General features: G+C 50.7%; 1 protein-coding gene across 1 annotated transcript in view; it reads right to left on the bottom strand.

Annotated features, from left to right (window-relative positions):
• Positions 1 to 234: 234 nt before the first annotated feature.
• HCN4 (hyperpolarization activated cyclic nucleotide gated potassium channel 4) overlaps positions 235 to 27,381 on the bottom strand; it is a 114,568-nt gene continuing 87,421 nt past the window's right edge. The window contains exons 5-8 of the mRNA XM_075006717.1: positions 21,086 to 21,232; positions 19,089 to 19,329; positions 16,749 to 16,913; positions 235 to 2,618 (exon numbers count right to left, since the gene is read on the bottom strand). Coding sequence (XP_074862818.1) covers positions 1,060 to 2,618; positions 16,749 to 16,913; positions 19,089 to 19,329; positions 21,086 to 21,232 — 2,112 coding nt within the window. The 3' untranslated portion in view covers positions 235 to 1,059. The remainder of the gene's footprint in view (positions 2,619 to 16,748; positions 16,914 to 19,088; positions 19,330 to 21,085; positions 21,233 to 27,381) is intronic.

Below are 27,381 nucleotides of genomic sequence, written 5' to 3'. Positions count from 1 at the left end.
CAGCCTTCACTGAGCTCAGGAGTGGCAGGGTGGAAATTAGCTGCACTGCGCCTTTCAACAGCACCCTAGTCCTGGGTGCCGCGAACACTGAGGGAGGGGAGGCGAATGAACCATCCCACCACTTGCTTCCACTTCCTTCTCAAAATGAGCAACAGGCCCAGAGCAGGGGGCTGGCTGGGAGGCAGCAGCCATACAGCTGGCCCCTGCCAAAGCACAGCCTTGCACTTTCTCAGACCTATCCCTCCCCCACCTTCTTTAGGAGTACACAGGGATATAGTTCCCTCTTGCCATGGAGGAAGGGTCGCCTGCTTGTGCTCCTGCTAAAACATGGGGGTGGGAAGGAGTCGGAGGAGCCTGCAATGCTGTGGGAAGGGCGGGTCAGCCCCAGATGCTTCACTGTGCCCAGAAGGAATCCAAGAAAGGGAAAAAACAAACCCTCTGCCCTTGTGATTCTAACCCCTACAGGCAACTGCATCAGCAGTACTGACCCTCTGCTGCCTCCTTGGCGAGCCACGCAGGACAGAGAAAACCATGGGGGGTGGGGCAGAACCTTCCGATGTGCACAGCACCCTGCTCAGGACTACCCAATGGCGATATGATAGGGCAGTTGTCCGTTCCGTCTGGTGCAAATCAGCACAGCTCTTCAAACGGAGCTGCTCCAATACACACCGACTATAGACCCGGCCCAACGTTTCCCCTCCTGCACACGTCAACACAAGCTCTGTGTCTCAGCAGGAAAACCTTTTGGTGGCTCTATGGCTGATCATTCACAAGTTCCAGCACAGGCACACACTTTTTGCCTGTGCTACCTCAGTGGACTCAATGTCCTCATTTTCTTTTGCTCCGCATTGTTAAAATATCCTATAAAATCAAGTGACCAAAATCTATAGCTCTAAGAATACCTGGTTATCTTCTTTTTGTTTATCACTAATCACAATCAAACCGAAAGGAAGAAAGGCAAAGAAAAGAAAGAAATTAAAAAAGGAAAGCCAAGACTTGTGAAAGTCTGACCAGGAACTCGATTGCATGAATGACAGAAGCGGCTTCAAGAAGCGAGCCTCACAAATTGGAGGGCAGTTTGGATCTGACAGGTTCCAGCTCCCCGGGGAGCACAACAGATTCTTTCCTCCCACCAGCAGTCACGGAGGGAGCAACAACTGCACTGGCCCCAAACACGAGAGGGTGTGGCAGAGAACCTGAGGACATCTGACGTGGCAAAGTCACACGCCCAGGAACAGAGCTACACAGATTCCCAAGAAGTCCAGCCCCACCCCCAGAGAAAGGGGAGAAGCTCAGAACAGACTCTCTGGAGGAAAGAGGAGAGCTTTGGCTCAGACTCTGAGCCAATTCTTGGGGCAAAGATGGCTGGGAAGCAGAAATCAACTTGATGTCCTGGCTCAGGCGTCCTGGTGGCAAATGTGGAGAACTCTTGGGCGGAAGGACCTGTGGAGGTGGGCTGGGGGTCTGAGGCATGAGCAGAGATCCATGAGAGCCAGAGGCCCCGGCAGGGCCACACTGGAAAGTTCTTGCAGCCACTGGGCTCTGACTAGGGGGACTAAGGCCAGGAGTGTAAGAAGGAGAGGCTACACCAGGCTGCTGGAGTGGAGACACGGAAGCAAAAGATGATTTCTCCTGGTGCAGCTGGCCTGCTGTTCCAGTTGCAGAACCTAATGCACTTGGTTGTATTTGGCACAGCGCTGAGAGGGAGCCTCCAGAGGCTTGTGCCAGCTGGCTTAAGCTAGAGGATGGAGAACTAGAAGAAGGAGGGAGTTGAAAGTGGTTCTTTCCTCCCAAAGCTCCACTTGCCGTGAGGGGCTGTAGCTGCCCCACCTGCGACGGCCTGGGGGCGGTGGGCTGGAATTGGTTGAGCAGATTGCTAGGTGAGTTTGATGAAAGCTGGGTGAAGGAAGTCGATGGAGAGCTAGTGGTGGCCTGCTGGAAGTGGCCAAATCCACTAGGCAGAGTGCTGCTGGAAAGTGGCTGCTGCTGAGCTGTCCCTAAAGGAGATCCCGACGGTGCCTGTTGAAACTGGTTCAGTCCCGCTGATGATGCTCCACCCAAGCACTGCTGGCTTGAGCCAGGGGAAGGAGATCCCACTGAGGCCTGATGGAACTGGCCTAAGCCAGCAGAGGCTGTGAACCCTGCCAGCTGCTGAATTTGGAAGGACGACGACGAAGGCGTTTCGGCTCCTGGAGTGTGCAGCTGGGACGGCGTGCTGGATGGGGAGCCTACAGCAGAAGGACCAGCCGATGCTATGAAAGACTGAAGCCTTTTTAGTTGTCTCGGAGTCTGGCTGGATTGCTGCCCCAAGGAGCCCAAGATAGACACAGGAGGACGGAATATTGCCGTTGGGAGGCGCGGGTGGTGGGTCAGAGCTATTGCTACCGAAGTGGTGGCTGCTGCAGCTTGCAAGGGCGCCTGTATCAGTGGAGTCCAGATGACAGGGGTTGGGGTGGAGGCTGCAGCTGCAGCCGCTGCCGCCTGGACATTGTGAGCACAATGTGCCATCTCTCTGTCATGCTGCACAATCTGCTGGATGATCTCATTCTCCTGGTAGTTGAAGACACCAGAGTTGAGGTCATGCTGGACTTTATGTAGCAGAATGGAATTTTTCTTACCTATAGAACAAAAGGAGAGAGGAAGAATCAGTCTGACTCGCAGAAGCAAGGGGAAAACCTCTCATAGAATCATACGGCTGGAGGGACCTCAGGAGGTCATCTAGTTCAGCCCCCTGCTCCAAGCAGGATCAACCCCAACTAAGTCACCCCAGCCAGGACTTTGTCAAGCCAGGACTTAAAAACCGCTAGGGAGGGAGAATCCACCACCTCTCTAGGCAGCGCATTCCAGTGCTTCACCACCCTCCTGGTGAAGTAGTTTTTCCTAATATCCAACCTACACCTCTCCTTCTGTAACTTCAGACCATGGCTCCTTGTTCTGCCGTCTGTCACCACTGAGAACAATTTTCTCCATCCTCTTTAGAGCTCCCCTTCAGGAAGTTGAAGGCTGCTATTAAATCATCTCTCAGTCTTCTCTTCTGTAAACTAAATAAGCCCAAAGCCCTCAGCCTCTCCTCATAGGTCTTGTGCTAAAGACCCTTAATCATTTTTGTTGCCCTCTGCTGAACCTGCTCCAGCACATCCACATCCTTTTCATACTGAGGCGCCCAAAACTGGACACAATATTCCAGACGTGGCCTCACCAGTGCCGAATAAAGGAGAACAACCGCTTCTGCAGATCTGCTCGAAATGCTCCTCCTAATACACCGTAGTATGCTGTTAGCCTTCCCTGCTGCAAGGGCACAGTGTTTACTCATATTCAGTCTTTCATCCACCATAACCCCTTTCCGCTGTACTACTGCTTGGCCAGTCAGTCCCCAACCTATAACAATGCTTGGGATTCTTCCACCCCAAGTGCAGGACTCTGCACTTCTCCTTGTTGAACCGCATCAGATTTCTTTTGGCCCAATCCTCCAATTTGTCTAGGTCACTCTGGACCCTATCCCTGTCCTCCAATATATCTACCTCTCCTCCTAGCTTTGCGTCTTCTGCAAACTTGCTGAGAGTGCAATCCAGTCCCTCATCCAGGTCATTAATAAAGATGTCGAACAACACCAGCCCCAGAACTGAGCCGTGCAGCACTTCAATTGAAACCAACTGCCATCGACCACTACCTGTTGGGCCTGTCTGTCAAGCCAGCTTTCAATCCATCTTACAGTCCATGTATCCAATCCATACTTGCTTAACTTATGGGCAGGAATGTTGTGGGAGACCGTATTAAAAGCCTTGCTGAAGTCAAGGTACATCACATCCACTGACATCCATGTCCACAAAGCCTGTTACCTCATCATAGAAACTAACCAGATTGGTCAGGCAGGACTTACTCTTGGTGAATCCATGTTGGCTATTCTTGATCACTTTCCCCTCTTCCAAGTGCTCCAAAATGGATTCCTTGAGGATCCCCTGCATGATTTTCCCAGGTACCGAGGTGAGGCTGACTGGTCTACAGTTCCCTGGATTGTCCTCCTTTCCTTTCCTCAGCAGGTATCAATTAAAGGCCACTGCCTACCCCTCCCAGCTCACTTGAGGGCCCCATGCCCCATTCTCACTTGTTCCCCCAAATGGAGGTGTCCTGGCAGCTTCGTGCCAGTCAATAAGCTGACATCCTCTAGCCAAGTAGTGCAATGGGCCCACAGGTCCTGCGAGGTCTTACCTCCCGGGCAGAGGCATTGCTCACTCACTACGGGTTGCCAGGAGCTAGGTCAAGGCAGCTTGGCAAACAGCCTTCTTTGTCCAGGGGCCATTATGTTGCACTGCAGAATCTCAACATGCATGTAAGGCAGTTGCTCTGCAGTGCTTGTGGCTGTAAAGAAAAACTGCATGCACCGATGGCAATGCTGTCTGCCTGAGCCTGCAGAGAGCCTGAAACAACAGCTCTGCCTCATTCACCTCAATGGACTAGGTCACTCTGAAGTCTAATGGCAAAATTTTGAAAAATGAGTATTAACTATTTCATCCCCGAGAGCTGTCAGCAAACAGTGCCTGAGGTACTAGCTGGGCCTTTCTTCTCTCCTGGAGGGAATCCAAAATAGAAACCAAGGTTTAGTGGAGTTTCTCACAGTTTTCTGGAGAAGCTCATCGTGTTTTCACTGACGGAACTGAACACACATACACCAGCCACAGACAGGCAGAAGCCATGGGTGCCCACATAGAACTCTGGATTTCCCAGGGAAAATTTCCTCTGGGGAACAGTGAGTTATTGTCTTTGCCAAGCCGTTTATTAGTACTTTGCTAGCTAATGCTCAGAACTTCTGTAGCACCTTTCAGATGCAGGTGCCATAGCAATACTAACCCTCGGGTCTGACTGCACTCCAAGACACTTTGACTCTCAGCAGTGCAGTCTGATCACTAGGACAGTCCCTTTTGCTTTGTTTTGTTTTGTTTTTTTTATAGCTGGGTAAACCAAGGCGTAGAGAGGCGAAGTGGTTTGCCCTGTCACACAGCAAGGCAGCAACAGCACCCAAGAACCCTGAATCCCAGTCCCCTGTGCTTATCGTTAGACAGCCCTCCTTCCTATCCAGTCTATGTCTCATTGCGCCTACTGGGCTAGTCAGTCATGGCGAATCAGATCTGCAGCCCTCTTCCAGTGCAAAGCAGCTGTCGAGCCTGATGATCCATCCCGAGGCACTGGGGAACCCTCCAATGGAGCTGAACAGTCAGAGCATGCTCTGCCTCATCCCCGTGTCAGGTATCTCAGGGCAGGGGGCATGGCTGAGTGTTCCTACACCCTAGCAAGCCCTAGCTGCCAGAAAGGGGATGGGAATGGCCTACCATAAATTAGAGCACCCCCAAGGCTGCTGTATTCAGTGTTCACACTTGGACCAGCCCCCAGTGACTCCAAGTACTGGGGAGTACATAAAGTAATCTCAAGCCACCCTCACCTGGCTCAGCCATAATGGCTGATCTAAAAAGATAAAAGTGATTAGAGACACTGCACAGCAAACTGCGCTGGGTGCATACAACTTCTAACACCCTGCAGGACTGAGGAAGAAACTGTGGAACCCCCTCACCTTGAAGGTTTTGCAAAGCTTCCCAAACATTGGTTGAGTCCCCAAAGACTCTGTCCCTCAAGCACATGACCATTTCCCCTTTAAAGGCGCTTGTGACATGCAGGTCATCTTTAGACTTTTTCATCTCAGACCCCCAAAGCACTTTACAAACGGTCACGAATTAGGGAGGAAATCCTGGCTCTACTGACGTCAATGTGAACTCTGTCAATGGGCCAGGACTTCATCCCAAGACCCAGAGCTTCCCTAGCAGGGAGTAGGGCTGGATTAAGAAGGGGGCTGGTGGGGAACACTGGGCTGCAGTCACCAAAGCCACTACCTTTCGCCCCTGTCAGAGGGGAGGGGGCAGAGACATGACCCTACACACGGATGTCCTTTTCCTGCTGGAAAACTCCATCCGCGCACTTCCCTTGTCTGCAGGCTCTGTCTCTGCAGCTGCCATGGACTGGGAATAGTGGCCCGTGGGAGCTGCGGGTAGCAGTGTCCTCATCTGCCCCCTCCCTCCCTTTGACCTGCGTCACCAAAGAGAAGATGCTCCAGGTAAGTGACCTGCACCCCCACCCTCTGCCTCAGCCCCGCCCCCCCACCTGAACTGCTGCCCAGTCTCAACAGCCTCCCCCCACCTCTTGCCCTAAGACCCAGTCTGTATTCCAGACTTCTTGGCCCCTGCCTGGAGCTCAAACCCCAATCCTCTGCTCCTGCACCCTAACCCCAGAGCCCCCTTCTCTATGCTTCACCTCCAGCCCCACCCCAGAGCCTGCTCCTCCAGTTGGAGCCCCCTCTACTCTGCACTTCACCCCTTGCCTCAATTCAGAGCCCCCTCCCGCACTCTGAACCCCTCCTTTTTGGCTCCACCTAGGGACCCACAGATGAGTCAATCCAGCCCTGGCAGGGAGATAAGTAAAGGAAGTCCTGGCTGAGAGGAAGTCTCTGCGTAGTAGGGACAGAAGGGCTCCCCTGCCCCAAAGGCTCTGCTGGCCCAGGTGAGAGCCCTGTGTGTGGCAGACAGGCTGCCACTGCTGTTTCATTAGCGCCTCTTAAGGGGAATATGAGACCAAGCACATTCAAGCCCCCGCTCAACTTTCAGCCTTGCAGTGGAGCATTGCCAGGGCTTTACCTTTTCCCAGTGCTGCAAAAGTCAGTGAAATGAGTTTAACTCACGCGAGAATGCACCCGACTCCAAGGGGTAACTTCTTATGCTGAGAGAACAGAGCAGAACAAGGGCACTGTGTATAGCCCTCTTACCTTCTCAGTGGGAGAGAACCACCAGTACATCAGAATTCAGTCGTGCCCTCCAAGCCTGAGGCAAACAAACTACCACCCTGTGTTACAGCCTCCTTATCACAGCCTTAAAACACTTCCAATTACATCCACCACATGACTTTTCAAGGGCACTCCAGGAGGCTGGGGCTCAAGCTGAGAGTAAAGTAGAATCCCAAGGCACCAGCCAGTTTGGATTAAATCAAACATGAGATTATCCTTCCTCCCAAACAAAACTTTTCTTCAGCGTCACATCCATCAGGTAACTTCCTTTCCAAGTCTGTTTCAGTGCCCCAGGCTCTTTCCACAACCAGGTCTGGGCGGGTCTGCAGAGTTTGAATCGCACAACATGGACCTGCAAACACTTTCCACCCTGAATGCTGGTGTCACAGCCACCTTGCACCTTCAGCATTAGAGAGTATCGGCATAGTTTATACTGGTGAACGAGGATTATGGAGACAGGGCTTGCCCAAGCACCTTATCATTCTTTGCCCAGATTTTCAAATGCCTCACAGCCTCTCTGCAGATCAGAGAAGAAGAATATAAGGAAAGATTCTATTCTATTGGAAGGGAGAGAGGATAGTGCCAGGTTGCTAAACCTGGGGAAAAAGGTGTTCAGATTTCCGTGACTCAGGCCTAAAGCTAAATGATTTCCTTGCACAGAAGTATGGAGGGAATTACAACAGTGAGTAATGAAACACAACCTGCCAGGAGTGGGTACGTCTGCCCATCCTACTCCAAGTTATTAGCAGTATTTCTGAACTTTGCAGGAGAGGAAAGGTGGCTTTGTTGTAATGTGCAAGGTCTGAAACTCAGGAGACCTGATTCTATTTCAAACCAATTAACACGGAGGCACACACACACCCTGCCCAAGGGCAGCTGTGACATGCCTGCAGCAGTGCAGAGACAGCCGCTGGAAGCCATCTTAGCCCTGCTGCACCAGTCATAGCGTCATTGTGGGGCTCCTGGAGCTACTCAGATCACCCGGAGGTGGCAGGTGGGGCTGGGAGATGAAGGGGGCCAGGGAGCATGCAGGGGTGGCAGGTGGGGCCCAGGGAGAGAACCAGCCGCAACCTTTGCTGGAGCTGGGCCAGGATATTCACAGTGCCCAGGCACCCCCAGTCCATACAACTCGCCACCTATGGGCAAAGGCACAAGAGGTGGTTCAATGTTCCAACAGCACTCACTGCAGTCTCCAACTAGCAGCCAGGTAGATGCAGCGGCATGTAGTGGGGGTGCTGAAAGCTAGCCCTCCCCCCCATCACTCTCTGAGTCCCGCCACCTGTGGGTGGGTGCAGGGCCACGAGCAGAGCCCTGGGACTGGAAGCTGGGACCTGGAAGGGACGGCAGCCGGGACACGGGAGGAGTGGGTGGCAGTTGCCAGGACCTTTTGCACTGGGTGATGGCTGCTGGGACCAGAGCAGGGGGCCAGGAGAGCAGCCCTAGCTAAAACCATCCCTAGTTCCCATGCCTATGGCTAGGTGGAGGCATGACCAGTAAGGTTCCACACATGCCCTTACCCCTGCAGCTCCCATTAGCTGCAGTTCTGGCTAATAGGAGCCATGGAACTGACAGCTTCTCCACTCGCCGCCTCCTGTTGGAGGTTGCGTGGTAATGAGGCAATTGGAAGCAGGCTAATGAGGCACTAACGTGCATATCCAGTGCCTCATTAGCATAATGGTGACCATGTGAATTTTGAAGTGCAGACTTCAAATTGCAGATTAACCGTGTAGAGGGGGGCAGCTTCGAAATAAGCGCCCCACCTCGATATGCCCTCACCCTGACCTAGTTTTGTGGGAGTAAGGGAATGTCGAAGGGGGGCGCTTATTTCAAAGCTGCCCCCATCTACACCGTCAACCTGTAATTTGAAGTCAGCACTTTGAAATTCACGTGGCTGCCATTATGCTAATGAGTTGCTGAATATGCACGTTAGTGCCTCATTAGCCTGCTTCAAATTGCCTCATTTCCATGCCCCCTCTGATGGGAGGGGGCGAGTGTAGAAGCAGCCTCAAGCTCCTGAGAGCTGTGCAGAACCACGGCAGGCAGAATGTCTGCTCAGGAGGGAGGGAAAGCTGTTGATCAGCAGGGCCTGAGGATGCCCTGGGTTTCCCTTGCAGACCCGCAGGGGTTCCCAAACCCCTGTTTGAGAATCTCTGCCGTGGAGAATCAGTTCTTAGCCCCATGCTATTCAACGGCTTTAGCGATGATTGGTCAGAAAATATCAAATCACTGCAGGTAAATCTGGCAGAGGCCACAAAAGCTGGTGGAGTGGTAAATAAGATGTGGGCATGTCAGTAACACAGGGCAACATGGATCACCTATATTTATTGCCATTTCACCTGCCTCGAGATGAGCTCTGCAAAGACAGCGGTGAAAGGCTGATAAGCGTGGCTTTCCTAAGTACTGCTGTGTAATCAAAGGTAATTCTATTTGGTACCGACCGCTTGTTCAGTGAACCATCTATTTTCCTCTCATTTCAGCACAAAGCCTGTCTGATGTCAGGATTTCATCCTTCCAGACCTTCCATCCTTCCGGAATGACAGTGATGAGCATGGTCTAAGGACTAGTCAAATATACAGAGTACTCACTGATCCATTCCAATTTGTCTCCTAAAGCTGAATATGTGGAACTTCATGGCAGCAGCAATAATCAAACTCAGCTCCTCCTTCTCCAAAGAACACAGCTCCCACCCACTTGACTAAAGAAGACTATTCATTAGTGTGAATTGTACAGGGTCTCTGACACATAGGTGAGCAGTTCTGATTCCATCCAGCAGAGGTGCACAAAGACACATGAGATGGTTTATTAAAGTAGAACTAAAAAAGACCTGGAAACACCAGTGATGCATTACAGTGAGACTGCACAAGCTCTTAGGAGCACATACTGTTTGTACAGCACGTAGCACAGGGGCTCTTGGTCCAGGACTGGGGTAAGGCACTGCCAACATACAAATAATATGTAATAGTTGTTAATACAGTGGGTTATACATAAACTTATTTCTCATCAACGCAGTGATGGGCTGAAAACAATAACAGCATTTAGATCATAGAGGACGTGCCCAATGTAGTCATAAGAGCTCTGAAGTTGAGTGATGCCTGTGCAGTTTTGGAGTTCTTAATAAAGAACTGTGAAGTCACACTTCATCTGACTGAAAGAACAACAAGAAGTCTTGTGGCACCTTATAGACTAACAGATGATATTCTGGAGCATAAGCTTTTGTGGGCAAAGACCCACTTCATCTGACTGTAGCTAACACACAAGGGTCCCCGGGAAAAGGGCCAGGTGGTTTAAAGAAAAGAATCCGCTCTGAACAACAGTTCTATCAAATCGTCAAAATGAGCTTTCTGTTGTTAAAATTCTAGGCAGACCCTGGGGAGATTAGTCACAATGCTACCTACGTTCATCCAGGCTCTCTACCTCCACTTCAGTCTGAGGCCAGTGGCTGTAGGTTAAGAATTCAGGTCAGCAAATTGCTTTTTGAATCTGCACGCATTTCCAACATCCTCATTCTATTCTGGTGGCTTATAAGAAAGAATGACCACAGTGGGCCACAACAAAGATCCATTTAGCCCAGTGTTCTGTCTTCCAACAAGGGCCAGTGCCAGGTGCCCCAGAGCGAATTAACAGAACAGGCAATCATTGAGTGATCCACCCCTGTCACCTACTTCCAGCTTCTGGCAAACAAAGGCTAGGGACACCACGCCTACCCATCCTACTCCACCCATCCTAACCTCCATGAACTCACTTAGTTCTTTTTGAACCCTGTTACAGTCTTGGCCTTCACGACGAGGAGTTCCACAGATTCACTGTGTTGTGTGAAGAAATACTTCCTTTTGTTTGCTTTAAACCTGCTGCCTATTAATTTCATTTGTTGACACCTAGTTCTTGTGTTGTGAGAACAAGTAAATAACATTTTCTTATTTGCTTTCTCCACACCACTCATGATTTTATAAACGTCAATCAGATCGCTCCTTAGTCGTCTCTTTTCCATGCTGAAAATTCCTCATCTTTCTAACCTCTCCTCATATGGAAGCTATTAAGTCACAAGCTTTTGTGAGTAAGGAAGAGGGTCTTACCCACAAAAGCTCATGACCAAACAAATACATTTGTTAGTCTTTAAGGCGCTACAGGACTTTTCAGATAGGTAACTGAGGCAGCACTGGCATGAAGGGACTGACCCAAGATCACACAGCAGGAGTCTGCGGCAGAACTAGGAATAGACGCCAGGTCTTCTGATATACAACTAAGTTGCCTACATGTGACAGTTTTACTACAGTGTTACAGTTAAACCACTATAGCTATGTTGATATAATGCCCTAGGGGGATGGCTCTATCCAGAGTGTGGGCGGCTGTCTGCAGTTAAGCTTATACCTTTTCCAAAGCAACATTAACTAAACTGAAACAGGGCTGTCTGGTAGGAGAACAACAGTGTGCACATGAAAGTTAAACAAATATAAACATATGGGTTTAAATTCAGCCCTTACTTTATACAAATTAACATTCCCATAGAGACGAGCCCTGACATTATGTAACTATCAATCTGCACCTCAAATAAAATGACAGGGACGGAAATTGGTGAGGATCATCCCTTTGCCTGCGCATGGAAGATGGTGAAGTGAAAGTGAAGCGGTGCTGGCGTACAGAGTGTCGTGTAACACAGTAATATTACCGGGCTCATGTTCGGAGACAGGCACTGCGTTAGGGATGAATATTGCCTCATCATATCTTTCCCTTGGTAGGACTGTCAAACAGCTACAAATATTCACAGCGCTCACTTCATATTGTGATTTTTATTACATATCTTTGCATCATTAAAAGATCTGAGAAGTATGAAGGGACCTATAAATGTTTAGGACGGGGTGGCCAACCCATGACTCTCGAGCCACACGCAGATCTTTGCTCAAAGAAATGGGGCTCCTGCTTGGAGCCACCTGCCCGGACTGCTCACCGCTGCTCTCCGCATGCATCCCAGTGCCTGGAGGGAGAAGCGTGTGGCTTCAGCGGCAGCTCTCGTGAGCTGCAGCCATTCGGTTAGGGCGGGGGCAGAAGGTGCCTGGCTCTGGGGGAGGGGAAGGAAATTGGGTTAGAACGGGGGGGTTGGCAGTTTCTGGCTCTGGAGGAAGGGAATTGGATTGGGCAGAGGGAGAGCTTGGGGTGCCTGGATCTGGGGGAGCAGAGGGGATAGGGTTAGAACAGGGGAGGGCTGGGGGAGCATGGCTCTGGGGGTGGGGCATTAAGACACCTATTAGATATTTACTCGTAACTATCTACATAGATAGATATATAAAAATAAATATATAATATATGGCTCTTTGCTCTCTATCCACAGCTATGCTGGCTCTTAGTCTCTAACTGGTTGGCCACCCCTGCTGTAGGATATCTGGCACATAAATACCTTGCAACACCCGCTACAACAGTGTCTGTTCTCGTTTTTAGGTGACACTGTAACTAAGAAGCAAGCAGCATCATCTCCTGTAAATGTAAACAACTTATTTGTCTTCGCGACTGGCCGAATGAGAAACAGGATTGAGTGGACTTGCAGGCGCTAAAGTTTTACATTGTTTTGTTTTTGAGTGCAGCTACATAAAAATTACACTGGTAAGTATATGGAGATAGCCTTATCACACGGAACTGGAAGGGACCTTCAGAGGTCATGGAGTCCAGTCCCCTGCACTCACAGCAGGACCTATCACCATCCCTGACATCTGATGAAGCAGGTCTTTCCCCACGAAAGCTTATGCTCCAAAATATCTGTTTAGTCTATCAGGTGCCACAAGACTTCTTGTTGTTCTTGAAGCTACCTCTCTGATACCTGAGAGATTGTCTTTTTTTTTTTTAATCTATTTGCCCCAAATGGCCTCCTCAAGGACTGTACTCACAACCCTGGGTTTAGCAAGCCAATTCTATCCCTTCTCCCCTTTGCACTTCCACAATAAAGAGAATGCATTCAGTACCCGTACACAGCAAACTGAAAAATACTACTTCTTTCATCTTCTTTTACAAACATTTGTAATTAAAATAATATAAAGTGAGCACTGTGCTCTTTTTATCCTGTGCAGTAAGTGAAACCAATGTATTAGAAAATGCTGAAAACCATCCAAAATATTTATAATAAATTTAAATTGCTATTCTATTATTGTTTAGTGCTGCAATTAATTGCAACTAGTTAATTTGTTTTTCATCAACTGCAATAAATTGATGACCCTAAGTTTTAGTATATACATTGTCATGAGGAAAACCACAGCAAACTTAACTTAGATTTGACAAAGATTTTTGAATTAGACTATATGTCATCTAATGGGAGTCAGGGCTCACGGTATATGATATTAGAAATATAATTGTTTTTGGCATCTATTACTTGTGAACTTCATATGAATAATAAGTGACTTAGATAAAAGATATGTATAGTATTAATTAGAGAAGAATGAACGGAGGAAAAATTGTACCCAAATGTTTTTTGAATTCCTAAGTGAATTCTGATTTGATTATATTCATAGGACTATTGTGTTTGCTTTCCACAAACATCTGAGGACTGTAATTTACAAAAGCAAATACTTATGAAAATCTAATTTTAAGCTTGACTGGTAGACTGAAAGCCAGTTTAAAATCCAGTCAAGAAACAGAGAGGTGGGATTTATGTGACACATCACAAACTGTGGCCATTCACAAACAGTTGGCAGACTAAGAATTACACACTGAAGAAAGGAACAGATCATTTCAAAGCACAAACAAGTAGAATAATTTTAAAGTATGTTCAAGAACAAAGGGGCATTTTTTTCAGTTATATGCTTAAATGTACATAATTTACTCAGTTTAATATTAACATAGGCCCCAGTTCTGCAAAAACTTACACATGTGCTTAGGTGTGCACAGTGAGGGGTCCCTTTGAACTTAGAAGGGCTATTGAGCATGGCTGTGTGTGCCTACACTTAAAAGTTATGTCGACAGATGTGCAGCGTAGACACTTCTGTTGACAGAGAGGGCTTCTGGTTGCTGGGCAGCCATTTTCAGAGCTGCCATTCCGCTTTCTGTCACTAGAGGACACTGCAGTCTGACAGTTCTCTGTCGACAGAGCAAGTTGCATATAGCAGCAATCAGCTGACAGGTTCTGTCGAGATTTCCCTGTCAACAGTAACTAGATGCTTCTAGTATGTTGAATAGTAACAGAGAGATAGCCATGCTAGTCTATATACTACCAAAACAAAAAAGCAGCCCAGTAGCACTTTAAAGACTAACAAAGTAATTTATTAGGTGATGAGCTTTCATGGGACAGACCCACTTCTTCAGATCTGGGGTGGCTTTTTTGTTCTGATAGATGCTTCTAGCATAGACGTAGCCCATGTGTAGAGTTAAATAGATGCATCAATCTTGAAAAGATTGGGGCCTTAATTAGTGATGTCTTTGAGGCTGACACCTGGCCTTCTTACATGTCAATAAGGCCCCAAGCACACTGCTTGTGCCACATACAAACCACTGACCAGCACCAGGGCATACTCAGGACAGGGACAGAGGTCTCAGGGAACCTCTTCCTCTCCCCTCTGCTGGGGCTTCCCTGGAACACAAGCCGTGGAGGACATCAGAGTGCGGGACCATATTTTCCGAAAGCGGAACTGCACAGGACCGGCCTGTTTTACCGAAGCGCTGCTACTGGAAATTGATCTGGCCGAAGCCACAGGCGCTGCCTTTGCCTCTGGTCTCACTGCATCTGCACCTTGCTCAGCGGCTACACAGAGTCCTGTGCCGCCTGCCCCACACCGCAAGGAACAGGGTGTCAGTGGTGGGGCCAAAGAGAGAAAAGTGATGAGAAACGCGGTCCCATGAGGTCAGCTGGAGCCTGGGCATGGCGTCAGGGCTGCCCAAGCTCCTCCTGCTGCTACTCTGTTTCTCCCTCCTTGTGTATTTTCCCCATCCAAAGTTTAACAACTCCCTTCACCGCAGCTGGGATGCAACCTGGGACATTCAGCCCCAGCACACAGCCCTCTCCCACTTCAGCCAATGAAGCAGCTCTCCTAGATAGTAGCAGCAGTGGGTTCTTATCCTCTCTGTGGATCTGCAGTGGTTAGTAAGTTACAGCTCCTCAACAAGGGAGGCACTGCTGCCTAGACTGCTAGGAGCCATGTGAGCTGGGCTTACCTGGGCTTTCATGCCCCTTCACCCTCCGATGCAAGAAGTTTCAGCAGTCGCGTTAGCCACTCTGAGATGCAGCAGGTGGTGTGGAGCTGAGCTTTTCCACACAGCCTGTTCAAACGTACATGCAGACACAGGGGCTTGCAGGGCTGAGCAGCAGTTAAGTGCCCATCGCAAGGAATCTTTTTTCCAGGGCCCAGCAGAATGAGAAAGCCTTGCTAGCTGCCGTCTAGCCCATGCCCCTGCAACACGGCAGGATTCTGCCTTACCGTACATCTTCTTGGGCTTTGTTTGGTCTCAATTCAAGTGTCTCAAGTAACAGGCCTCTCACCACTTACAACAGGGCCTAATTAGCCTGCGCTCAGCCGAGCAGCACACATCTAGCTCTTAAACTTCCCTCCAGAGTCAGTCCCTCCAATTTGCAATAGCCTTCGAGGAACTGGATGAATAACGCCTGGTGCGGCCAAACCCACAGTCCCCTGCCTCAGAGTGAGCCCTTCGCTGACCCCCTCCCCCATGTTGCCAAGAACTGTGCAGGGCTTTGCGATTCTGGGAATCAGTGAAAACAAGTACAGGCCTTTCAAGAGAGAGCTAATTAATAAAGGGCAATGGAGGGGTGATGGCACAGGACTAGGGCCCCAGAAGACACAGCTCCAGCTTTGTCACAACCGACCTGCTCAATAGCCCTGTGCGCAGCTCCACAGCCATTCAAAGGGAATTACCCGCCCATCCTTTCTCCCACTCTCTGTCTTGTCTATGGAGACTGTGCTTTTCACAGCAGAGACTCCCTCTTTCTCCAGCGCCCAGCACTGTGGAGTCCCCATTTCTGGGGTGAGGGGGGGCTTGGGGTGTGTCAGTCTTAGTGGGGTCTCCTTTTGTCTGCTGGGGGGCCAGAATTTCACACCTATAGGAATCAATGCTGGGCCTTGGCTCCATTCTGTAACTGTTCCCATGACTTTATGCAACCAGGCACCTAATCAGAGCAAATACATTCAGACTGAACTAATCAGCATAGAAGGCATCGCTTTTATATTCTCCTGATCACTCTTCCCAATAGTGACATCTACCTTTAGACCCAACGAGCACCCCGGTTCCCTGCCCTCCTCAAAACATCCCGTCTGCTCTGCTGCTTGTGTTTTCTGTAGCTGTGGTCCAAGGCCTAGCATCACACCCCACTATGCCATAGTATGTCACAGGGGTATGGCGCTTCCTAAGCCCAGCTGGTACAGAGTTTGCTGTGAAAGTGTACACTGCTAGTCCATGTAATTACACCCTAGCTCGTGTAAGAGCTGCAAACTCTCACCACATTTATGCTGAGTAGTATCTTATTCTACACAAATTTTCCTTGAAAGCCACAGGATTGCTAGCAGAGTAAGAGTGGCAAAATTGGGCCCATTCCTCTCAGCAATGGGAAGCTCTTGGCATTTCCTCAAGGTTACCTACCAACCAAAATCTGGTTTTTGCCCCATTTCTTGAGACCTGCATCCCAGCTTGTGGTGGATAGCACACTGCTGGATGATAACCCTACATCATCCAGTGGTCCTGCCGTATCCGGCACACTTGGCAGGAGGTGCTCCCCAAAGGCTGTTTGGAAGGGGAGACAATGGAAATGGATGTATGGCAGGGTGCAGTCTCCTGCTTGGAAAGGAGCTGATGGGGATTGGGTGGGGAAGGACTACCCATTGGCAAAGAGACTGTGGAAGAAGGCAGGGCAGAGCAAGGCTGGAAACAGCCACTGGAAGGAGGAGGCAGCTCCTGGAAGCAGGGGATGAAGTGTTAACTCGTACGCTCTGCTCACCAATTCTATCCAGCCGATCCAGCGCCACTGTCTCGAAAGCCCTTCTCATCATGGGATACTCTTCCAACACCTCATTGAAGTTGTCCACTGACAGAGAGTAGAGGCGGCAGTAGGTGTCAGCTCGCACACTTGCCGTGCGCCGGCCACGGGTCAGCAGGCAGATTTCTGGAACGAAAACACAGCCTGAGAACCATGGGCCTGGGAAGCCAAGGAAAGAGCCATCCCTGCCTCCAAATGAAAGCAGCACACATCACTAAGCAACATCTCTGCCTCCATATTAACAGTGTAAACAGTCCACTATGCAATAGCATTTACCAAGCAAAATACCCGAGGGCTCAACTGCAGCAACCGCTCTACATTATAGCACCTCGGGGATTCAGCACATCTAATGAGCTGGCAAGTTCAGAAACCACGGCTTCTCAGAGATGCCATGCATGCATCCAGAATGGAGAACTGTTTCGCTCGCTCCTTTTCCTGGGCCACTGGAAAGGTCGCACCAAATGCTGCTGAAGCTAACTCTTCCTCCACGTGCAGTCAGTCTGACTTGACTTGTGACTGCAGCAGCCAGTCCCCCAGGCTGATGACATGCAGGAAAAGAAACTTATGAGTTGGTGGATCTGCTGTGATCTTATTAATTGACAGGATTAATTGATTAATCACCTAGTGGAACTCCTTTATTACTCACACGAACATAACTACACTTCACACAGCCCATCTTAGGCTGGCAGAGAACGCTTTTCGCAGGTTTCAGCTTGGTGGCCAGCCCACACAGTGTGTGTGTGCATGGAAGTAACTGAACTGATGCATGACTGACTGACTGACTATTATTTTTAGCATTTGTTTCAAGAGATGGCTCTGCGGGGAGAACGGTTCCAATGGAGCCTGCCACCAGGAGGAAAGCCATTCTCCTTAAGCAAAGCAGCTGGGTGCAGACAATGCGGCCCTGTCCCTCTGAGAGCAAAGGCACCACTAGATTCAACGTAAGTGCTCTCCTGCTTCCACCAGCAGCTGGGAACTGCGGCGCAGGAAGGTTGTCAGGCTTTACTGATGCTGTTGCTGGTACTCGTCCTTATGCCTCCCCACAAAAGAGGAACCCAGCCAAAAGTAGTTTTGCGATGGGGAAGCAGGTACAGATAACCCAGATCCCATTGCCCATTTCAAACAGGGCTCTGGGTCAGCAGGTCTCTGCTGTGTTAGCCCTTCACACGCCAGCCAGCTGCCCTCTGGAGAGCTGGGATGTGGGAGACAGCCAGGTAACCACAGCAAGAAGTTCGCAGAGAAGGCAGGGCTGCAGCCATCTTCCCACAGGCACAGTAAGTGGGGTCCTGGCTGGCACTGAGTGAGGGGACCCAGAGTCTGTTATAGCAGACCCAGGTGAACCAGAAACTCCACATGGGCTGGAGTCCAGCTCACAGGGGCCCACTGGCTTAGGGTTGCACCATTATGCAAGTATCCAGGAGCCTGCTAGAATAAAAGGGTTCATAGTGGCTTTGGGGCCTGGTGAGGCTGTGGGTAGAGCTCTTGGCGGAGGAAGGGTCTCAAGGTCTGTTGTAGATGGGGGGGGATCCTTTGTTGGGGAGAACAGGCCACAGGGCTGAGGAAGTGGGAAGGAGAGGACCACTCAGCATTGGCAGGTTGAATGCTTGCGCTTGCAGCTGCATCCACATGCGGTCTACTCAGTTTGGGGTTCCTGGGTGAAAGCTTTACAGAGCCTTAGGAGCGAGCACCTGGCAGCTGCCAGCCCTACAGCCCACAGGCAGCAATGAAACCCCATCCCACAGATTAGCCCATCCCACTGCCCCCCTCATCTCACAGCAGCCTCGTGTCCTGCTGTCCAGCTGCTGGATCTGCCCCCTCAACATCATCATGTTTAACCAGTGAGTTCTCTGGCCAAGGGACTATCATTTTGCCATTTCTCCTGTCCAGCACCACAATAAAGTGCCTGAACCGCAGCAGGGACCCGGCAAAAGATCTCTTTATACAGCAGCACCTATGGCTGGCAGATCTGTTCACGTGCAGGGAGTCAAGAGGAAAGGACCATGATGTGAACAAACTTTTCCCCACTGATGCTGGATTTTGTTATTGTAGGCCTGGGTGTCTCAGTCACAGATCAGAACCCCACAGGGCAGCACGCTGCATTGACTCTGAGCAAAAAGACAGTCCCTGACCCACGGAGCTCATGAACCTTGTGCAAGACAAGAGTCTTCTGGCAGAGGCAGACAAGGTGACTGAGGTTCCAGTTCTGCCTGCTGCTAGCCCACCACCCCCGCAATCACACGACTCTTGTGAGGACTGCCTGCTTGGCCAAGCTGCACAGTTGGGCGCCTCCCTGACTCTCACCTCCGAAGTAGGAGCCATCTGCCAGCTTGGTCTCCTTGTTGCCCTTGGTGAGCACACTCACCACCCCATGCTGGATGAAGTACATCTTCTTGCCGATGGTGCCCTCCCGGATGATGTAATCCCCCGGTTGGAACACCTCGAACCGCAGTTTGGTCAGCATGGATGTCACAAAGTTGGGATCCGCATTGGCAAACAGCGGCATGGATGCCACCAGCTTCCGGCAGTTGAAGTTTATGATTTCCTGGCCACAGAGAGGGGTGGGGGAAGGGACAGAGACAGGCACAGAGAGAAACTCTTCAGCTGGGGCAATACCCTAAGACTATCCCCTCCAAAGCCCCAGCCAGGACTGTGGAAAGATCAGGAAAGAGGCTAGTCCCCCAAAAGCTCCTGTGTAGCATGGACATCAGGCCCAATGCATGCTGGGACAGCACTCCGGGAGGGCCTGGATGATCAGGTGCTGCAGCCGTATTTACTAAGGCCAGGAGACTGTGCCCAACTGCTCAAATTCAAGACTTGCTCTCATTTCACCCTAACCTTCACCCCACAGCCCCCCACCCCCACACAGCAGTCTTTGGCAGCCATGCACATTATGGGGGGCATCGGTGAAATGCCACGTGAAGCAGCTAGAGGGCTTGCTCCAGGAAAATGCCGTAACTCACCCTGGCACCCCATGTCCTGCCTCGCCCTTGCCTTGTCTCCAAGATGCTGAGCTGCAGAGATGCGCCCAGCCATGCGGAAAGGAATTCTGGGGCTTTGTGGGGGCGGGGGGAAGGTGGGTGGGGAGAGGTGTCGGATAGCGTGGCACAGGTTGGCTGTGACACCTGTGATTTAAGTGCCTCTGATGAACCAAAATCCCACAGAAAACACAGCCGCCCCGTGCATGTTCCATGGCACCACGCCCTGCCAGGGTACTGGTCTGATGAGCAGTGCAAGGCAGCGAAAGGCCACAAGTCCTATTGATTCCGACGCTGAAAAAAAGGTGAAGCCAAACTGAGGCAAGTTCCTCCCAACCCCACTCCCAGAAGGAATTGGCCACTCCTTCCCATTGCAATTTCCTTTTCGAGGCTTCCTTTCCTTCTCCTCCCGCCTGGGCACTGCCAGAATGAGACTTAAATTGGGGATGCAGGGGAAAGGGAGGCTCTGCATGTGCTGGGCATTAAACCCGTGTGCTGTCTTGGCGGCTGGCAGGGTACCTGACGCAAAGCTGGGCTTTGGCACATCAACTTGTGAATGACTGTCAGGGTGTCAGATCACTGGCTCTAGCTTGGCTCCTGCTGCAGAGAGCTAGTTTGGTCATAGCAGAGGTTCACTGGTGGTGGTGGGGTGTCTCTCATCACCACCAGAACTACTCCAACCCACAGGGGGTCATCCATCACATAGGCTTTCCCCCTCTGGCACTGGAGGCAAACCGGGACAGGGAAAGCAGTGACCTCTAGTCAAACCTGGATCAGCACCGGGGTGGGAATGAGTGTCAGACCCAGGTCCCTGCTCCAATGGATTCAGAAGAGAGGGTTTCACCCCAGATTGCTCTGAATCATGCAGAGCAGAGACTAGCACCTGAGCCTCCTACAGCCCCGGCCAGTGCACTAACCACAGACACAACTCTTAGCTGGCAAACCTGCCCAAGGCCACTTCTCAGGAACCAGCACATTCCCACAAAAAGCTTTGGCTTTCACAAAGCAGCATTTACGGGCAATGTCACTGAGTCCAAATGTTCTGAGCAGCTGTAATGCCCTGCACCCAGCAGCACTGCAACGGCTAACAGACTCACGTGCAGAGCTGCCAGGCTGACTACCCTGTTCTGCTCAGTGGCAGTGGAGTGTGGATGGACAGAGGCCAGGGAATGACAGCTGTCCCTCTAGGTTAGTTGCTGCGAGAATTGTTCTGCTCTCTTTCTCTTCCCCTCCCCTTCCCCGCATCTGCCTCTGCTGCGGTGGGGAGCAGCACCTGGGCTCCCCTCTGCTCCTCCCATGGACACTCAGGGTGCCCCTCCTTACCTCACGCAGGGGCTCGCTCAGCTCCCCCAGGATGCTCTCCTCATCAAACATCTTGCCCTGGTAGCGGTGCTCGTAGTAGTCATGGATGCGCTGGCGCATGTCGGCAGGGAGCTTGTGGAAGGACATGTACTGCTCCACTTGCTTGTACTGAGCAGAGACACAGAGACAAGCAAAGACAGGCCCTTACTTAGATGTGGCACTGAAGGGCACTTCAGCTGCTCCAGGCATCGCGGCTGCTGGTGCCGCTACATGTCAGAGCTGATTTCAGCTGGTGGCTACACAGCGACCTGCACCTGCTGCGTCAGGCAGAGCCAGTTACTGCAGAGGCCAGTGAGCTGGGGGCACTCAGAGGCCATCCCCACGCTCCTTGGAAACGGCTGGTACACACTTTAACCCTTAGCACAGGAACAGCGACTCCTCTGTCAGTTGCATGGAGGAACCCAAGACAATAGGTCTGCCACCTGAGGGGATTTGCCTGGTGTGTGGAGCCTGAAGTGGGATCAGGACCACAGCCCACAAGCAGTTCAGAGGGCTCTTCTCTTTCACACAGAGCATCTTGTCTGGAAGCCAGCTGCTAGTTTACAAACCCCAGGGTTCTTTGCTCACAGGGTGAATTCTGCTGATTAGGCTGAACTCCATTTTCCTTCAACTGCCTCATCTCTGTGTTACTTACATTGCTGTTCAATTGCCTTTGATCCCTACATACCAGGTACTCATTGATCTGTGCCTCCAGAGCTCCCAACCACTTCCTGTGTGACTCCAACCACAGCTCTCTGCCCAGCCAGCATCTCCCAAGAAACTGACTTCCTGACCTACCTTGCCTCCACTTTTATTAGCAATGGGAGAGCCAAAAAGTTCAGAGGGTCCATTCTGCACACCAAAGTTTCTATCCTCTCTGCACTTTGACCTGAAAACTGCACCAGAGCTCATGCTTTCTGGCATTTCCTGCCATTGGCAGGGCTGTGACTAACACGTGCACAGTGTTTCACGTTGCTTTCAAACCCCTACAGTTCTGGTCCAAAACACAACCACAAACGAAGAGGCTGCAGCAAAAATGGAAATGCACTGCTGGGAGAGTGGGCAGAGTACTCTGCAGAGGCACCCAGAGAGCCATGAAGATCTGTTCCTTCGTCTGCAGCACGAGTCGTGGGGGAAGGCTGGGGCCAGGTCTGAGTTCGGCAGGCCCAGTTTGCCCACCCTCTCTCCTGCAGTCGCCTGCTCTTGAATTTGCCTGGGGCACTGTCCCATGTGCACAGATTAGAGACACCCCCACAGTCAACCCAAAGAGACTCATTTAGGGATTATCTCAATCTCGCTGCATTTTAACTGGGTGCATTTTAATCTCAATCATCTTTCAGTCTGTGATCCCCGATGAGCTCTGGTGCAGGCAACACTAACACATTGGACAGGAAGGAACTAATTGGGAATCTTTCCTGTCCCGGGGTGGTGGGTCACTCTATGCCCCCTTCCCTGCACAACTCACTCAAAGCCTGGTGGGGGGGCGGATGGCAGCAGCGAACACTTTTAAACTCATTTTACTCCATTGCTCCCAGTTATGGTGCCACATGCCAGCTGCAGTATAACAGACCTGGACACATTCCTCAGGAACTCCACGAGGAAGGTTTCTGCACATACAAAGTACTGCTCGCCTCCCCCTCCTGGCCGTCCCCACTCTCCATCAAGCTCTCCTGTGACCCACAGAGAGCAGTTTTCAGATCTCCAGAAACACTTTGATTTCCATTTTCTCCATTCAGTTAACTCACAGGCCTGCATGCACACACACCCCCTTAGAAGAATCCAAACCACTTCCCTGACCTCTCCTCCAGAGAGAAGTATTTCCTACCCAGAATAGTATTGCTTATGTGCTTCCAGTGCCTGTTAGCCTGAGCCCACTGTCAGTCTCACCCACGTGAAGCCAGGATGAACTCTGCAGAGCTGCATTAATGTAAGAGGGATGAGAGTCGGGCTCAGTACATTTAGTGAATGAAATATCGCAGTGCTTTGAGGGCACTATATAATCTATGAGAACAGATTAAAGGCAAAGATCAGCACCCATCACATACAAAGCCATCACCCTGACAGGGGCTCTGGTGAATTCACATTCTACACGGACAGAGCTCCGGTCGCTGAATCTGCCAAATGGAATGTCTTGATTGCATCTTTGTTGCATTTTCTATGATCCAAGATTAGAATTAGGTCTGGAGTTTTATTTTCAATCCCCAGGCATTCAAATATCATTAGCGTGCACGCACACACACACACACACACACACACACACACACACACAGAGGAAGGTTTTTAAAAAAAGTGTTTTTTTTTTAAAAACAAACATTGCATTACTTGTATTTGATTTCTGGAGTTTAAGCATTCCGATTTCACACTATTAACATTTTTCTGCAACCATGAGGGCTAGGTGTTGCTTTAAAATCCATATACAAAACCAACAGATTCTCATATAATCCCAGGACTCCCAGATGTGGGGCTTTAAGCAAATAAACACACATTGGAACACCTGCAATAAAACCAGGGGAGACAGCAGCAGGGCAGTTGTGTAGCCCATCTGTTTCACTTTGCAGGGGTCCATGCCAAGTGTCTTTGGGGTCAGTACCAAAGTTTGCAACGCCTCCTCTCTCCTCCAGTCTCACCTTTTGCGTGGGTTGAAATCAGTGCAAGTAGTCCCATTACACACTGACCCTGCCAGTATTGCATGCGCTTAACTTCACACCTAACAAGGGCTCCCACTGACTTCCCCAGGACTAGGCAGGTGCAGAAAGAGAAGCAGGTATGATCGCCTTTGCAGAGACAGTCTGCACTGCAGGTCTTTCCCATAGCAACGCCCTGGTGATTCTGGGATACTGCAGCAATGCTACTTTGACTGCTTATTAAAAATAGGAATAAACCTAATCCTAGATCTATCCACACCTCAACTTCCGGAGCGCTTGATGGCTGCATCTGGACCCAAACCCACATTTTGCAAATACTCACCACTGGACTTCCTGGTTCTCAGCTCCCCAAGAACTGGGATTTGGGTGGGGATCAGATTTCTGCAGTTTGGCCTGTGCTACTGAAATCTGAAGAGCAATCTGGGCCAGGTCCTGACCTCAATGCCAGTGACACCAGCAAAGTTACTTCTGATTCACAGTTGTGTAAGCAGAATTAGGGCCCTTATCGCCTCTTGTATTACAAGCCCCCAGAAATGGGCTGAACACTTGGTGTGCATTTCTCCATGGACCACTCATCCAGCAGGATCTAGGCACAGTCCAGCAGGGACCATCAGCCTCCCCTGCTGCCCCTCGAGGCTGTTAATCGGCCCTTGGGCCACTGGGACCTGCCCTCCAGCCTGGCCTGTGATCAGGACAGCACCTTCAAACAGGCTGGCTGGGGCAAGAGCATCTCACAGGGAGGTGGCACACAGGGCAATGCTCAGGCAGCCTGCGCCTTTGGGGTACCCAGAGTGCATTGCTCTCCAGCCCTGCCAGGAGCAGACAGGCCAGGCACCTCCTCTGCAAAGCTGCACACCCCTGTCAGTCCTGGGTGGTCAGGCTCTGGCCCTAAGCCCAGGGCTTGAGATTTCCCAGGGACCCACCTCTGCTCCTTTGAAGCCCCCAGCTTGCACACTGGCTGGCGTTGCATGACTTGTGGGTGTGGGGAGGCCGAGGTAATGGAGAACACAAAGTTCCTTTTGCAGTGGTGAGGAGGAGGAAAGAGAGATGGGAGGAAGTGTCCGGAGTAAGGGGTCAGGGTGGGGAAGGAGGCAGCTGTGCGTCTCCAATCAGTGCCCGCTGACCAGGCACCTCCAGTTGGGTTCCCGTGGGGGTCACTGCTCAGCAGGGAGGCTTGGCACTCACTCAGTCAGACTCATTTATTTGCCTAGACATTTGCAGAAATGAATTCAAAACCTGATAATGATGTTTGACTGGTCCCGCCCGCCCATCTGGGAGGTAATGAACTGCTAACGACGAGAGCATTTGCCTCACCGAGAACATGCAAAGACAGAACACACACGCACACTCTGCGCAGGCTAGATTGTTGCTGCACATGGCTATGAGACCAAACGCATGCCCCCTTGGTGGAGAGCCACTCTTGGCAATACTGGCTGTCAGAATCTGAGCCTCTGCCACTGTCAGTCAGATGCAGCGGTCCAAGTGTTCAGCTCTGGTGTAATTCCATGGACAAGAGAGGAGTTGTGCCAGTGATTACTTTGACCCAGTCGTTTCTGGATGTTGTTTATGTGCTGCACATGCAACTAACTCTGACCCTTCTGCTCCCACACACACGTGTGCAGTGTTTCAAACCTACACTTACCCTCCCCCAGGCTCAGGTGTACCCAACTCACTAAGATCAGTAGCGCTCACCCTTTCCAGGAGTCTGACTTGCGTGGCACACCCCACAACGTACTTCTCTTAAGAGCCTTGCTTACAAAATCAGCTCTGACCACTCCACAGCATCACAGAAACGCGTCACTGCACACTATTACTGACAAACGACTTCCTGTTTACCATATAATTCTAAAACAAATCAATTGGACTATAAATATTATACTTAGGATTCCATGAGAGTACACAGAGCAGTATAACAAGTCATTGTCCATGTGGAATTTTACCGTACATCGACTGTGCTCATGTTTTCTATATGGCCTGTTGTAAAACTAGGCAAATATCTAGATGAGTAGCTGTGCCCCCAGGAATTGCTCTGCGCACCCCCAGGGTACACATACCCCTAGCTGAACAAGCCTGACACACTCAGACCTCAGCATCTCCCTGAGCTGGCTGATACAATAGATTATAGCCCTGGACTGGGTGTCTAGGAGCCCTTTCTAACATAGAGCACAGGCCAGTTCATCTCCCGTTTGTTACAAGCTATCTGAACCCAGGTGGTGGTGGTGGTGAGGTGACAGGTTCAGAGCACAGCTGTGAGGAACAACAGTCATTAACAATGGCAGCTCTTCACTGGCTTGTATGAAACAGATTGAGAACTTTGAAATGTCTTGTTGACTCTTCCACCACGTTCTGAGTGAAGACTTGAAAACCAAATACCTATCCCACCTTGCCGAGAACATCCAAAAGTCCCCTAGAGTCTGAGCCCAGCAATGGTCAGTAAAGCTCTGTCTATGTCGCTCACTTTCGATGCAGAGTTCTATCACTCACCCAAACAGAAGGAGACAGACTGAGTTTTGGAGACCTAAGAGTTCTCTGGCCAGTTTCCACCAACACGAGCTCCATCACTCTCGCAGTGCATGCTTAGCCATGAACTGGCCCTGGGATGGCTCTTCTTCTTTAATGTCTCTTTCAAAGACACCCCAGACAGGACAACCGCCTCCCAGGGGCGTGCATGAGAACTGAAGCTGCCCCTTTGGTGCAATGACAAGCCATCTGGAGCTGCACGCAAACATTTAGTCAATGGCCTTAGGCTGGGTGGTATGGAGAGCAGCAAAGGTGGGGAGAAGAGGGTTTGAGAGAGTGCGTGAGATCAGCAAAGGGCAAGGGCCTCTAAGAAGAGATTTCACCTAAGCTGGGCTCTGCACAGCTGACAGCAGCAAGACCTAGTTCTTGTCAGTGGCTGCGTCGCAGGAGACGCCACGAGAAAGCCACACCTCCCCAGAGGACACACTTCACTCCCACTGCCACTGAAACATTGGAGGAGCTAGGGCAGGAGTGGAGTCCAGGGAGCCCAGCCCTCCCTGTCCTGTTCCAAGAAGCACGTTCAGCTCTCCCAGCTGGCTCAAGGTTACAGAGTCTATCGAGGGGGGTGAATAATGACTTCCCATTAATATTAATCCTGCCGCGCTCTAGGACAATGAAAAATCAATAGGGCATCTCAGTGTGGGGAGCAGAGGAGAGGAAGCAGCTGGAGACGAACAGCAGCCAATTTGTCATTGAACCCGGCCTCCTCTGACAGCCCCTACCTCACCCTCCCCCAGCCTGTGCATATGGCTCTGCTGGGAGCCCAGAGCCTGAGCTCCGCTAACACAACTCCTTTCATCTCCAGTGCAGGGAGCAGCAGTGGAGCTGGAGGGGTCTGGAAAAGGGATGAGCTGGCAGGTTGTCTGACGGGGGTTTACGGGTCTGTGGCATGGCCATGGGATAATAAACAATATAAAAGGCTCGATTTAGCAAAGGGAAAAGCCTCGCCAGGTCTGCTCAGCAGGTGCCAGGGAGATTCTTGACTGAACAGCACCAATTCCATGGCAAAGTGCCAGAGGCTCCCCCACCCCGAGAAACCGCCGACCAACGGCCTTGAGTCTGGCCTCCCGGTGATCAGAAACCCTCAGCACCTTCCAGCACCTGCATGCTAAC

The sequence above is a fragment of the Carettochelys insculpta genome, chromosome 12, assembly GCF_033958435.1.
Source record: "Carettochelys insculpta isolate YL-2023 chromosome 12, ASM3395843v1, whole genome shotgun sequence".
NCBI classification, from domain to species: Eukaryota; Metazoa; Chordata; order Testudines; family Carettochelyidae; genus Carettochelys; species Carettochelys insculpta.
The sequence above is the reverse complement of the archived record's forward strand: the minus strand, read 5'-3'. Positions and strand labels throughout refer to the sequence as shown.